The 12,449-nt window shown below is 42.7% G+C and overlaps 1 protein-coding gene across 2 annotated transcripts in view; it reads left to right on the top strand.

The window, feature by feature from the left end:
- Dlgap1 (DLG associated protein 1) overlaps positions 1-12,449 on the top strand; it is a 439,271-nt gene that overhangs the window by 383,332 nt on the left and 43,490 nt on the right. For both annotated transcript variants that reach the window (XM_048363238.1, XM_048363239.1), the window contains 2 exons: positions 4,814-5,187; positions 8,702-8,793. In XM_048363238.1, the coding sequence (XP_048219195.1) occupies positions 4,814-5,187; positions 8,702-8,793 (466 nt within the window). The remainder of the gene's footprint in view (positions 1-4,813; positions 5,188-8,701; positions 8,794-12,449) is intronic.

Genomic DNA, 12,449 nt, shown 5'->3' with positions numbered 1-12,449 from the left:
GAAGAACAAAAACAAGCAAAACACAAGCCCACTGTTTTTCGGTTTGGTTTGGGTTGTTTTTTGTTTGTTTGGTTTGGGGAGCTTTTTTTTGGTGCCAGTACTGGGGCTTGAACTCAGTACTTTTATGCTCAAGGCTAGCACTCTTAACTCTACTTCGTGAGCCACAGCTCCACTTCCAGCTCTTTCTTTCCTTTCTTTCTTCTTGTCTTTCTTTCTTTTTTTCTTTCTTTTTCTTTCTTTCTTTCTTTCCTTCCTTCTTTCCTTCCTTCTTTCCTTCCTTCCTTCCTTCCTTCCTTCCTTGTTTCCTTCCTTCCTCCCTTCCTCCCTCCCTCCCTTCCTCCCTCCCTCCCTCCCTCTCTCCTTTCCTTCCTTTCTTTCTTGTGGCTAACTAGAGATAGGAGTCTCATGGACTTCCCTGCCCAGGCTGGCTTTGAAACATAACATCAGATCCCAGGCTCCTGAGTACCTAAACTTACAGGCCTGAGCCACCAGAACTCAATGTTTTACTTAGATCAAGAGATTTTGATAAAACCCACCATGACATTGCTATAAAAGTTTCATAGCAAGGTACACAGTAACAGTAACAGATAAAGTGGTCTGAGAATGGCCGCATGCTACAGATACCGCTTGAATAGCACAGCTCTGTACCTGTAGGTGCGGAAATGCTTAACAACATGAGGAAGGAAGTCAGAAAAGGGAGAGTTGTCATTTGGATCCTTTTTACTTGTCTCTGAAAGGCAATCTTGGGTTGGGCATATAGATCAGTGTTAGAGCACTTTCCTAGTAAGCTCAAGATACTGGGTTTGCCGTTGACTCAAAAAAAAAAAAATCAACCTAATAGGTTTGAATTCCTCTTAAAGTCCTGTTTGGTGACTGCACGGTGCCTCTTTAAATCAACTCCAGTGGTAAAGCCTCAAAGCAAAGCAACTTCAATATACCACCATGGCAAATAGTTCAAGTGCTGTATGGCCAAGTGGGCTAACCTGAAATTTTTATCACCTTTGGGTGTTAGAGCCAGGCCACCTGTTGGAGAAACCATTTCTCCACCCACCCTGACACTAGTAAATCCATGGCTAGTCTGTGGAGTCCATGAGCCCAGCGGAAGGCTGAGCTCACATCCAGCCATTGTGCCTGCAGTAGCAGGGCCTAACCAGCCCTCATTACCGTAACACGGCAGGAGTTTCACTGCCCTTTACAGCAAAAGAAATGATAGGTCTTGGGGCTGCAGCACCCAATTTTGATCATCTACACAGAAAGAAGACACCAGGGAGAGCTAACCAAAAGCAGTACATGGGGCAGAAGATGGGGCATCTGATGTTAGAGCTAGTGATCTACCTTCTGTAGAATACAAAGAGCGGAATGTCCTGAGAATCCATCTGAATACAGTTGTGAGTTCACAACATAAAGACTTGTCCTAGGAGAATTACTGTAATGATCTAGTCTCATTAGATTGAAGTAGAGCATTTCTCCCCTCCCGCACTCCCTCTGACGTTGACTTTGGTCCCAAATAGAGCTTCCATCCTTCAGCCCTTCCTGAAACTCCAGAAGTAGCTCCTGGTGGTTGGGTGCATTGAGCTAATGGGACAAGACATCTCAACGTTCTCCTGGCTTATTCAGAGGCTTAGCTGGGGGTAAGTGGGAGGAAGCTGAGGCACGCTGACTGCTCTGGCTTTCCATACACACACTGCCATCTTCCACAGTGGCATTACCTCTCAGGAGACCTAGCACCACCACCAACCAGAGCTCATGCCTAGAAACCTGGCTACTCAGGAGACTGAGAACTGAAGAGCCAGCCAGGGCTAGAAAGTTTGTGAGACTTTTCTGTCCAATTCAATACCAAAAAAACTGGAAATGAAACTCTGGTAAGTGCCAGCCTTGAGCAAAAAAGCCAAGGAAGAGTGTCCAGCCTGTGAGTTCAAACCACAGTACCAGCACACGTGTACATGCATGCGTGTGCACACATGCACATGTGCACACACACAATAGTAATAATAATTCTAAAAAGCACGCTGGATTGCTCTTGCTCACTCTACTAATATTAAAGATATACTTCCCTGTGGTAAGCGTACGTGGAAAATCTTCTTCTTGGGCTGGGAATATGGCCTAGTGGCAAGAGTGCTTGCCTCCTACACATGAAGCTCTCGGTTCGATTCCCCAGCACCACATATATGGAAAATGGCCAAAAGGGGCGCTGTGGCTCAGGTGGCAGAGTGCTAGCCTAGAGCATGAAGAAGCCAGGGACAGTGCTCAGGCCCTGAGTCCAAGGCCCAGGACTGGCAAAAAAAAAAAAATAAATAAATAAAATAAAAATCTTCTTGTTAATCAAATATCCAGGTAACTGGGAGGTGACCACATTTCTCTTGGGTACGTGTCCTGCCCCCCCACTTCCAGAAAGCATATGCTCTTGGATAGTAACATTTGTGTGACATATTCTCTCAATTCCCAGGCAATTCCTGGGGAGGGAAGGGCCCAACAAAAACGTTGCTGTATCTTTTATAGTTAAGGAAATTCCTTCCAGCCACTGGGCAGTAGAGATGAGGACAGCATAAGTTTTGTTTACTGTTATTATATGATGTTATACATGGACAAGACTGAAGCAAGTATTTTATTCAGCGAGATGGCTCCAGTGACCACTAGAACCACAGGCAGTGAGCTGGGGTGGGCCTAACCTCAGAGATGCAGCTGTGAGAGGAAAAGGCATGGAGGTGGTGGCGGAAACTGTCCACATGCAGAATATTTGGTAATCAGTCTAGTAGGTTTTAAGGATCCTAGCAAAAGTCTGTAGAGGGGCTGGGAATGTGGCTTAGCGGTAGAGTGCTTGCCTAGCATGCATGAAGCCCTGGGTTCGATTCCTCAGCACCACATACACAGAAAAAGGTAGAGTGCTAGCCTTGAGCAAAAGAAGCCCAGGGACAGTGCCCAGGCCCTGAGTTCAAGCCCCGAGACTGGCAAAAAAGAAAAGAAAAAGTCTGCAGAAAGCTAGTAAAGGAATCGCTCTTTTCAGGCAGGTGTTTTCATGTGGAAGATTAATAATTCCTTTTTTTTTTGAGTGTGAATTTTATTTTATTCTTTAGATTTTTTTTCTTATTTATTGTCAAAGTGATGTACAGAGAGGTTACAGTTTCATACGTTAGGCCTTGGGTACATTTCTTGTACTGTTTGTTACATCTTCCCTCATTCCCCCCTCCCCAAGCTTAATAATTCTTGTTTGAGATTTCTTTTTTGATGAAATTATTCTTCACAAATGAGAAGTGTAAAATCAATGTGTAGTCAGAGGTTGGAGGGAAGGGCTAGAGTCTGCTTTAGCTAGAGACTCGGGGAAACCTTGATTACAATGTACCAGAGCAGCAGCTAGAGATGAATGGATTCAGACCCTTGACTTGGTCAAGTAGTCATAAAGGAAGGCACTTCAGGAATGAGCTCATGGAGACCAAAGACACTCTGAAATTGTTTTATATACTACAATATAAATTTACCTACAATAGAAGGTTTTGGTGCCATGCAATCCCTCCAAGTGAAGAGTTGTCCTCAGAAAACAAATTCAGAACAAAATTTTGTCTAGTGAGCCAGATACCAGGGGCTCACACCTGTAATCCTTGGTACTCAGGAAGCTGAGATCTGAGGATCACAGTTCAGAGCCAGCCCAGGCAGGAAATTCCAGGACATTCTTATGTAATTAACCACCAGAAAACTGGAAGTGGTGCTGGGGCTCAAAGTGGTAGAACCCTAGCCCTGAGCAAAAAGTCTCAATGATAGGCTGGGAATATGGCTTAGCAGAAAGATTGCTTGCCTAGCATGCATGAAGCCCTGGGTTCAATTCCTCAGCATCACATAAACAGAAAAGGCTAAAAGTGGGCACTGTAGCTCAAGTGGCAGAGTGCTAGCCTTGAGCAAAATGATGCCAGGGACAGTGCTCAGGCCTGGAGTTCAAGCCCCAGGACTGGCAAAAAATAAAAAACAAAAAGCTCAGAGACAGCTCCAAGTCCCTGAGTTCAAGCCCCACAATCAACTAAAAAAATTTTTTTGTCTAGGGCTTGGAATGTGGCTTAGTGGTAGAGTGTTTACCCAGCATGCAGGAAGCCCTGGGTTTGATTCCTCAGTATACATACATGGAAAAAACTAGAAGTGGTGCTGTGGCTCAAGTGTAGCCTTGAGCCAAAAAGAAGCTCGGGGACAGTGCCCAGGCCCTGAGTTCAAGCCCCAGGACTGGCAAAAAAAAAAAAAAAATTGTCTAGTGAACATCTATCCAAAAGAAATAGGAGAGGAAGAAAGGAAAGAAGGAAAGGAGGAACGGAGGTGTGGAGGAAGGAGCTGGGTGTTGATGAAGCAACCATACTGCAGGGAGCTAGAGTCACTCATTGTTAAGAACAGAGTACCCCTACCTACAACCTCCCTCCTTTCGAGGCTTATTATCAACCACCAAAACCATCTCTAGTGAATTATTATGTTTGATGTTTAGCTATATTTGACGTTTTCCTGAGAAGACAAAATTCCTCTCACTTTTCCCATAGGTGTATACAACATGTGACTGTAAACATTTCTGCAGTGACATAATCCTGTCTCATTCATGTTGGTTTATAATGTCCATCTCAGAAACTTCCATTTCAAAGGCTGTTTCTTTCCCCTGAGTTGTGTGGGTGTGTTGCCCCAAGGGAAGCCCAGCAGGGGATCTCACTCTGTACATGGACTTGTTTTCATCTTCCACATCTTAGGGTGTGTTTCTTGTGCCCTAATTTCCAACGGCTGTCAGTGACATAACAGGAATGAAAGTCCAGGCAGAAATCACAGTGTGTTTGTTTTCACTGTCTTCCAGTGTCATCTTGCATTACAACATATAAGAAGACACCACCTCCAGTCCCACCCAGAACTACCACGAAACCTTTCATTTCTATCACAGCCCAGAGTAGCACAGAGTCTGCGCAGGATGCCTACATGGATGGACAAGGCCAGCGAGGAGACATTATCAGCCAGTCTGGTCTCAGCAACTCCACAGAAAGCCTGGACAGTATGAAGGCTCTGACAGCCGCCATCGAGGCTGCCAATGCCCAGATCCACGGCCCTGCAAGTCAACATATGGGCAACAACACCGCCACTGTCACCACCACCACCACTACCATAGCCACGGTGACCACTGAGGACAGAAAGAAGGACTTCAAGAAAAACCGATGTCTATCTATTGGAATACAGGTAGCAGCTTTCCTGGGGCCTCTGAAATCGGGACCACAACCAAGAAATGGAACACTTAGGGGTTTTACTTTAATCCTCAAAAGATTACTATTTTGCCACTTGAAATAATGTATAGCTATGTATAGAAACATCTGCCAATTATTGGCTCTGAGTTTTGAATTTTAATGTTTTTAAGCAGTCCTGGGGCATGAACTGAGGACTTCACGCTTTTGTTCACTAGAGGCTGTTTGCTCTGCCATTTGACCACTTGAACCACACATCCACTTCCAGGTTTTTGCTGGTTAGCTAGAAATAAGAGTATCTTGGCTTGGAACCTTGAGTCTCAAATTTCGACTTCTTGAGCAGTTAAGATTGCAGGCATGAGCCTCTGGCCCATAGCATGAATTCCCTCTATCTTTTCTTTTCTTTTCTTTTCTTTTCTTTTTTTTTTTTCTATTCCTGGGGCCTGAACTCAGGGCCTGAGCACTGTCTCTGGCTTCTTTTTGCTCAAGGCTAGCACTCTGCCACGTGAGCCACAGCACCACTTCTGGCCTTTTCTATATTTGTAGTGCTGAGGAATCGAACCCAGGGCTTCATGTATATGAGGCAAGCACTCTTGCCACTAGGCCATATTCCCAGCCCTGAATTCCCTATATCTTAAAATGTGAACAAAATTATGAAAGTATTTTTCCTGAAGATGCTATTAGCAACTGTTATTTTTATTCTCTAAATTGAATAAGAACTCAAACTGGAGAGTAACTCAGGAAACACAAGCATAAACAAAGTGCCCCTCAATTCCTAATGTGAATTTTATTCTCAAAGAAGAGGAATTCACATCCAAGGAAACCCAGGGTTATTAGATTGTGTTATGTTATGTTTGACACCATTGAATAACCATGTAGGAACAAAATAGGAATTGCTTCTCACAGGTACAGGAAGACCAAGACTGGAGCAATTGGTAGTATGGAAAGCAATAACCTGCAGCTTCATGGGGAAAGAATGTATGTCAGTTCTGGCCTAGTTGTTGGCTAGTTAATTATGCATTTCATAAAAATATAGCAGACAAAGCTGGACACTTACGGCTTATACTTGAATCCTTGCTACTTAAGTAGCTGAGATCTGAGAATTGTGGTTTAAGCCATCGTGGGCAAGAAAGTCTATGAGACTCTTATCTCCAATTAACCAGCAAAAAGCTGTAAGTGGAGTTGTGGCTAAGTGGAAAAGTGCCAGCCTAGTAAAAAAGCTAAGGGACAACACTCAGATCTTGAATTCAAGCAGGAGTACTGTCACCAAGAAACAAAAGGAAAGGAGACAACTCAGCAGACTCGCAGTTCTGCTCATTGCTCTTCTCCTCCCCCTCCCCCTCCCCCTCCCCCTCCCCCTCCTCCTCCTCCTCATCTCCCCTCTTCCCCCCCCCCCCCCCCCCGCCCAACTTTGGCTTGAGTTACCCTGCAGGAAAACTTTCTACAGAGAAGAATCATTCTTCTCTCCATTTTAGTGGTATGGGTCATTCTGCAGGTGCCCACCTCATAGTAACTTCTCAACATGGTCGCCAATAAATCTATCCTCACAGAACCAAAGCTAGGCACCCAGAAAAGGCAGGTACAACACTGCTGTATTTTCAGGCTGCTCTGCAAAGTTCACTTTAAAGGGCAATTGATCTTTCTCTAGTAGCAGCAAGTCAAATGCTTCTTTCTAGCATCCAGCCTTAGGGTTGAAGTAGATAGATGACTGTGAGGAAAGGGCTCAAAGCCAGACCCCACCCATGGTCGTCTACCCCAGCTTTTTGCTGGTTAATATCTTATTAATATCTCACAGACTTCCTGGACCTCATAGCTTCAAACTACAGTTTTTCAGATCTCAGCCTCCCAAGTAGCTAAGATTACAGGTGTGAGTCACCAGCATCTGGCTACACTGAATTCTTGACTGCTAAATGTAGTCTTAATTCCCATCTTCTATTGGAAAGATTAAATATGATTTCTAGAATCATCTCAAGATGCTTTTTTTTATCTAATATGGTTTGGAAATACAAGTCAAACATTACTTCACATGCCTTGTGTATGTGTGTGTGCGTGCATGTGTGTGTGTGTGTGCAAGCATGTGCATGTGCATCTGTTCTAAGGCTAGGCAAGAAGAAGGCAGACTGGATGCTCTGCAATTAGGCCAAAGTTGTGTAGTTAGAATTACTCCTAAAATAAGATTACGGGCACTGGGAATGTGGCTTAGTGGTAGAGTGCTTGCCTAGCCTGCATGAAGCCCTGGGTTCGATTCCTCAGTACCACATAAATAGAAAAAGCTGGAAGTGGCGCTGTGGCTCAAATGGTAGAGTGCTGGCCTTTAGCAAAAGAAACTCAGGAACAGTGCTCAGTTCAAGCCCCAAGATTGGCAAAAAAAAAAAAAAAAAGGATAAAAAGATGGTGTTGTAGAGGAGAGAAGGTGGGAGAAAAATGAGAGTGGAGATAACAAGTTTGACAAGCAATGAAATGTCCTCATTACCTTATGTTTGTAATTATAACCCCTCTGCACATGCCCTTGACAAGAAAAAAGAAAAATGGCGGTGTTGCCTGATGTTGCCAGTAGCCACTTGGGGAGAGTGGGATTAGAGAGTGGGGGAAGGAGGAGAGTAGAGGTTCTGTAGTCTTCTGTACCATGTGAATCCTTGAAACACACCCCTACCATTTACTTCTTTATTTCTTTTACTGATTGATATGTATATATCATCTATACAGAGATATATTTTATATCCTATGTGGAGAAATGAGCCAGATTGCACAGAGGGGTGTGGGGGTCGTGGGGTTACAGAGTAGCTATAGGAAGACTGCTGGTATTTTCCACTTCCCCATGGGGTAGCAAGCAAAGGTACAGAAGCAAAATAGCTGTTAGGGGCATAATGGTCATAATTTTATTCTCTACGCTCCTCAATTGCAAATGGTAAATTTGCCTCTACCAAGTTGACTATTTTAGAGCAATACAAATCAAATGAAATATTACTATGGCTTAAAAATAGGCTTTGAGATATTAGATCTGATTCATAGTTAATGGCTTAAAATAATGAGAAGCAAAGAAGACAATTTCAATGCATTTAAATCTTTTGCAAACATGTTCTTTGTCTTTTTATTTGTTTGCTTTTATTTTATGCAGATCCTGGGGCTTAAACTCAAGGCTTGGGCACTGTTCCTGAATTTTTGTGGCCCAAGCCTAACACTACTACTTGAACCACAGTGCCACTAATGAAAGCTTATTGGAGATAGGAGTCTTGTGAATTTTCCTGTTCAGCCTGGCTTCAAGCCATGATCAGGGACAATGCCCAGGCCCAGAATTCCAGCCCCAGAATGACTGAGACAGAGAAGACAGAAAGAGAGAGAGGGGAGAGAGAGAGAGAAAGAGAGTCAAAGACGACGCTGATAAGGTAGTGATGGTTCTCATCAAATACTGAAACAGTTCAGTAACGCTACAGATGTTTTTGACCGATGGGTATTTGTTTTTCAAGGGAGGCATTGAAATGAGTCAATGGTTTGTTTGATGATTCCTTCAGGTGGATGATGCTGAAGAACCTGAGAAAACGGGAGAAAACAAAGCACCCAGTAAGTTCCAGTCTGTGGGCGTGCAAGTAGAAGAGGAGAAGTGGTGAGTGCACGGTGTATTCATCCTCTTTCATCTTGCTGCTGGCACGCAGGGGGTGTGGTGCTCCTCGTGAGGAGCCTCTTCCACTCATGTGAGCATGAATCCGTTCTAGATGACTCCTTCTTAGACTAGAATATGTTTTAGCGAGTATTGAAGATGAAGTACATCACACTGGCATAGTCACTGTATGTAGTAGTTTGGACTACCAAATTCTTCAAACAAAACTGGAGGAAATTTATTGCTAGCAGACATGCCTTGCAAGAAATATTAAGACGACCTCTCTGTACATCAGTTTTATAATAAAAACTTTTTTAAAAAAGATATATTAAGACGTTCTGAGAAAAGAAAATTTATATATGTCAGAAACTAACGTAAACCAAAATGTAATTTCTTTTTCTGTATGTGGTATGAAGTATTGGTATTATTGAGATGGAACATATATAAATAATATATGTATTATATATATGCATATGTGCCTCCATGGTTGAGGGCATAGTTCAAATTGTAGAATATTTGCCTTTACAAACTATAGACTCTGGGCTTAATTCCCAATACCCCACAAAAATCTGAACAATAAAAATAAGACATAAAAATTGTTAGTATATGTATACCTAACAACAGAGCTTGAATATAGATGGGGCAAGGGCTGTAGGTATAGCTCAATAGTAAGTGTTTGCCTTATATGTGTGAGACCCTTAGTTCGATCCCGGCACAGAAAAACAAAAACATACAAACAAAAACCACAAACAACTGCAAGGAAGAAAAGCTTTTAGAACACTAAGGAAAAAGAGATGATTCCACTATTAGAGTTGGAGATTTCAGTGCCTCTTCATCACAAATGGACAGATACAAAAAGCAGAAGATCAATAAGGATACAATTGGATCAACAGCACCATTAACCAATAACTGGCTAGAATTGCTGTCTATAAACTACCGCATTCAACAGCAGCAGATGACACTGGCTCATCCAGGTCACACAGAACAATTACCAAAATAGACTGGGTAACATAGCCATAAAACAAACCCTAACAAATTTAAAAGAATTTAAACCAAACTGAAAGGATATGTCCCGGCCATCCCAGGGAACCATGCGGAGATAATCACAGACAGGAGAAGAAGGTTCATAAGGAGGTTTATTAGTGGGGCCATAGTTCCCACGGGAGAGGGAGCTACATGGCATCTGCACCTTATCCAGTTGGCAGCTCCTCTCTCTGGGGGTAAAGGGGAAGTAGTTAGGTAGTGAGTAGGAGTGGCTCATTAGGTATGGGTGGATCTGGGGGCTAGTGGGAGGAGCTCAGGACCTGAGGCTAGGGAAATGCTAAGACAAACACTGATGTCAGTCCACAGTCAAATTAAACTAGAAATCTAAACAAACTAGAAAGATAGCTGGATATTCCCAAAATAGTTGTGGATTAAACCACACCCTTAAATTACACTTGCATCAACCATCCAAAATAAAAATCTAAGAACTTATAAAATATTTTGAACTAAATGAAAGTAAAAATGTAACTTAACCCAATTTATGGGATATACTGAAATAGTTCTTAGAGGGCATCAAATGCAAATATTTAAAAAGAAGAAAGCCAAGAGCCACTGGCTCACACCTGTAATCCTTGCTACTCAGGAGGCTGAGATCTGAGGATCATGGTTCAAAGCCAGCCTGAGCAGGAAAGTCCATGAGACTGTTATCTCCAATTACCCACTCAAAACCTGGAAGTGGAGCTGTGGTTCAAAGTGGTAGAGCACTAGGCTTGAGCAAAAGAGCTCAGGGACAATTCCTGGGCTCTGAGTTCAAGCCCTACGACAAGGAAGAGGAAGAGGAGGAGGAAGAGGAGGAGGAGGAGGAGGAGGAGGAGGAGGAGGAGGAGGAGGAGGAGGAGGAGGAGGAGGAGGAGGAGGAGGAGGAGGGAGAGGGAGAGGAAGAGGAAGTAGAGAGAGATGAAGAAGAGGGAGAGGAAGGAAGGAGGAAGAGGAGGGCGGAAAGAGAAGAAGGAAGCAGCAGCAGGAATCACTTGTCTACACTTCCACTTGTGTGAACTAGAAAAATTCACAGCAAATAGAAAAAAGGAAATAATACATATAAGAACAGAAATCAGTGAAATTGAAGACAGAAATTTAACAGGAAACACGGATGTGTTAGCTTCTCATGACTGTGACAAGTACCTTAAAGGAACAATGAAATGGAAGAATGATTTGAATGATTTCTTTTGGCTCATGGTCTCAGAGGTTTTGGCTTATGGTAGTCTGTCTCTGTTGTTTGTGGTAAAGGCAGAACAACATGGCAGAACTTGGCACAGCAAAGTTGCTCACCAATGGTAACCAGAAAACAGAGAGAGAGAGAGACAGACAGACAGAGACAGAGAGATAGACACACAGAGCCCAAGACAAGAAGGGTCTTGGGGCATGCTGTATCTTTCTAGGACAACTGCTTCCACGACATTTCCTACTTACTACCACCTCCTAAAACAGCACCCCCAGCTGAGAAGCAAGCCTTCAACACATGAGCTTTATGGGGGACACCTCATATCCAGAACATAACAATCAACAAAACCAAAACGTGTGTGTGTGTGTGTGTGTGTGTGTGTGTGTGTGTGTGTGTGTGTGTGTTGGTCCTGGGGCCTGAGCATTGTTCCAAGCTATTTTGCTCCAGGCTTTGCCTCTACCCTTGATCCTTACTGTCTCCTAGCTTTTTTGGTGCTCTGATGGAGATAGGAGTCTCACAGCTTTTCTGCCTGGGCTGGCTTCGAATCATAATCCTTAGACCTCAGACTCCTGAGTAACCAGAATTACAGTCACAAACCATGGGTACCTGGCCAAAATATGATTCTTGAAAAGATAAATAAAATTGGCAGGTCAGGCAAACAAAGAAAAAAGACTGAAGACTATCATCATCAAGCATGAAAGAAGGTATATATCTGCAGATATCCCGGTAATTAAAAGAAAAACAGAGCCACCCTTGAGCCAAAAATAAAGTTTTACTTTTTAAAGGAGAATGGATACTAATATTAATGTCAATGTGTTGGGCAGGGTTAAATTCTTATAAACAATGCCTTACCTGTGGGATGACGACACAAACCTTTCCTAGTCTATTATAGTTCCAAAAAAGAATTTCTCTAAAGGTTAAAGTTAACAAAGCAACATGATCACCTTTTCTCAAAACATGGGAGAAAGCCATCTCAATCTTGTATTTTACTTCAGACCCTGCCTGCTGTCAACCAGCTTATCTTTCTAAATTAACACCTCAACTCTACCATTTATAAGAATGCTAAGTATAGCCTATCCAACAGTCAGCCCAAACATCAGATAAGCCACTTTTGTCATTTGTTTAAAAATGTGTTAAACATTTATTGAGTTATTGGTTTGTAGGATGGTCAGTTCCTCAATAAACTGAGTGATTTACTTCAGATGCATCTTTAAAAAGGCTGGCAGACCTGAACTTTCCAAAACATACCCTTTGTCAAAGGTCACATTATAGTAAAGCACTAAAAAGTAAATAAGCATTTGAATTGATGTTAACCATTGTTTTCAACCTTTTTGTCAAATGAAAAGGGATTATCTTTATCTTTTGGCTCTAAACTGTAATTCTTTTTATAATTTTGCTGATAGTAATTCTTTTAGATAGGATCTTTAAAAGTAAGTATGGACACCAGAGAAAACTT

The sequence above is a fragment of the Perognathus longimembris genome, chromosome 15 (assembly GCF_023159225.1).
Source record: "Perognathus longimembris pacificus isolate PPM17 chromosome 15, ASM2315922v1, whole genome shotgun sequence".
NCBI classification, from domain to species: Eukaryota; Metazoa; Chordata; class Mammalia; order Rodentia; family Heteromyidae; genus Perognathus; species Perognathus longimembris.
Note: the sequence above shows the minus strand (reverse complement) of the source record. Positions and strands in the feature narration are given on the sequence as shown.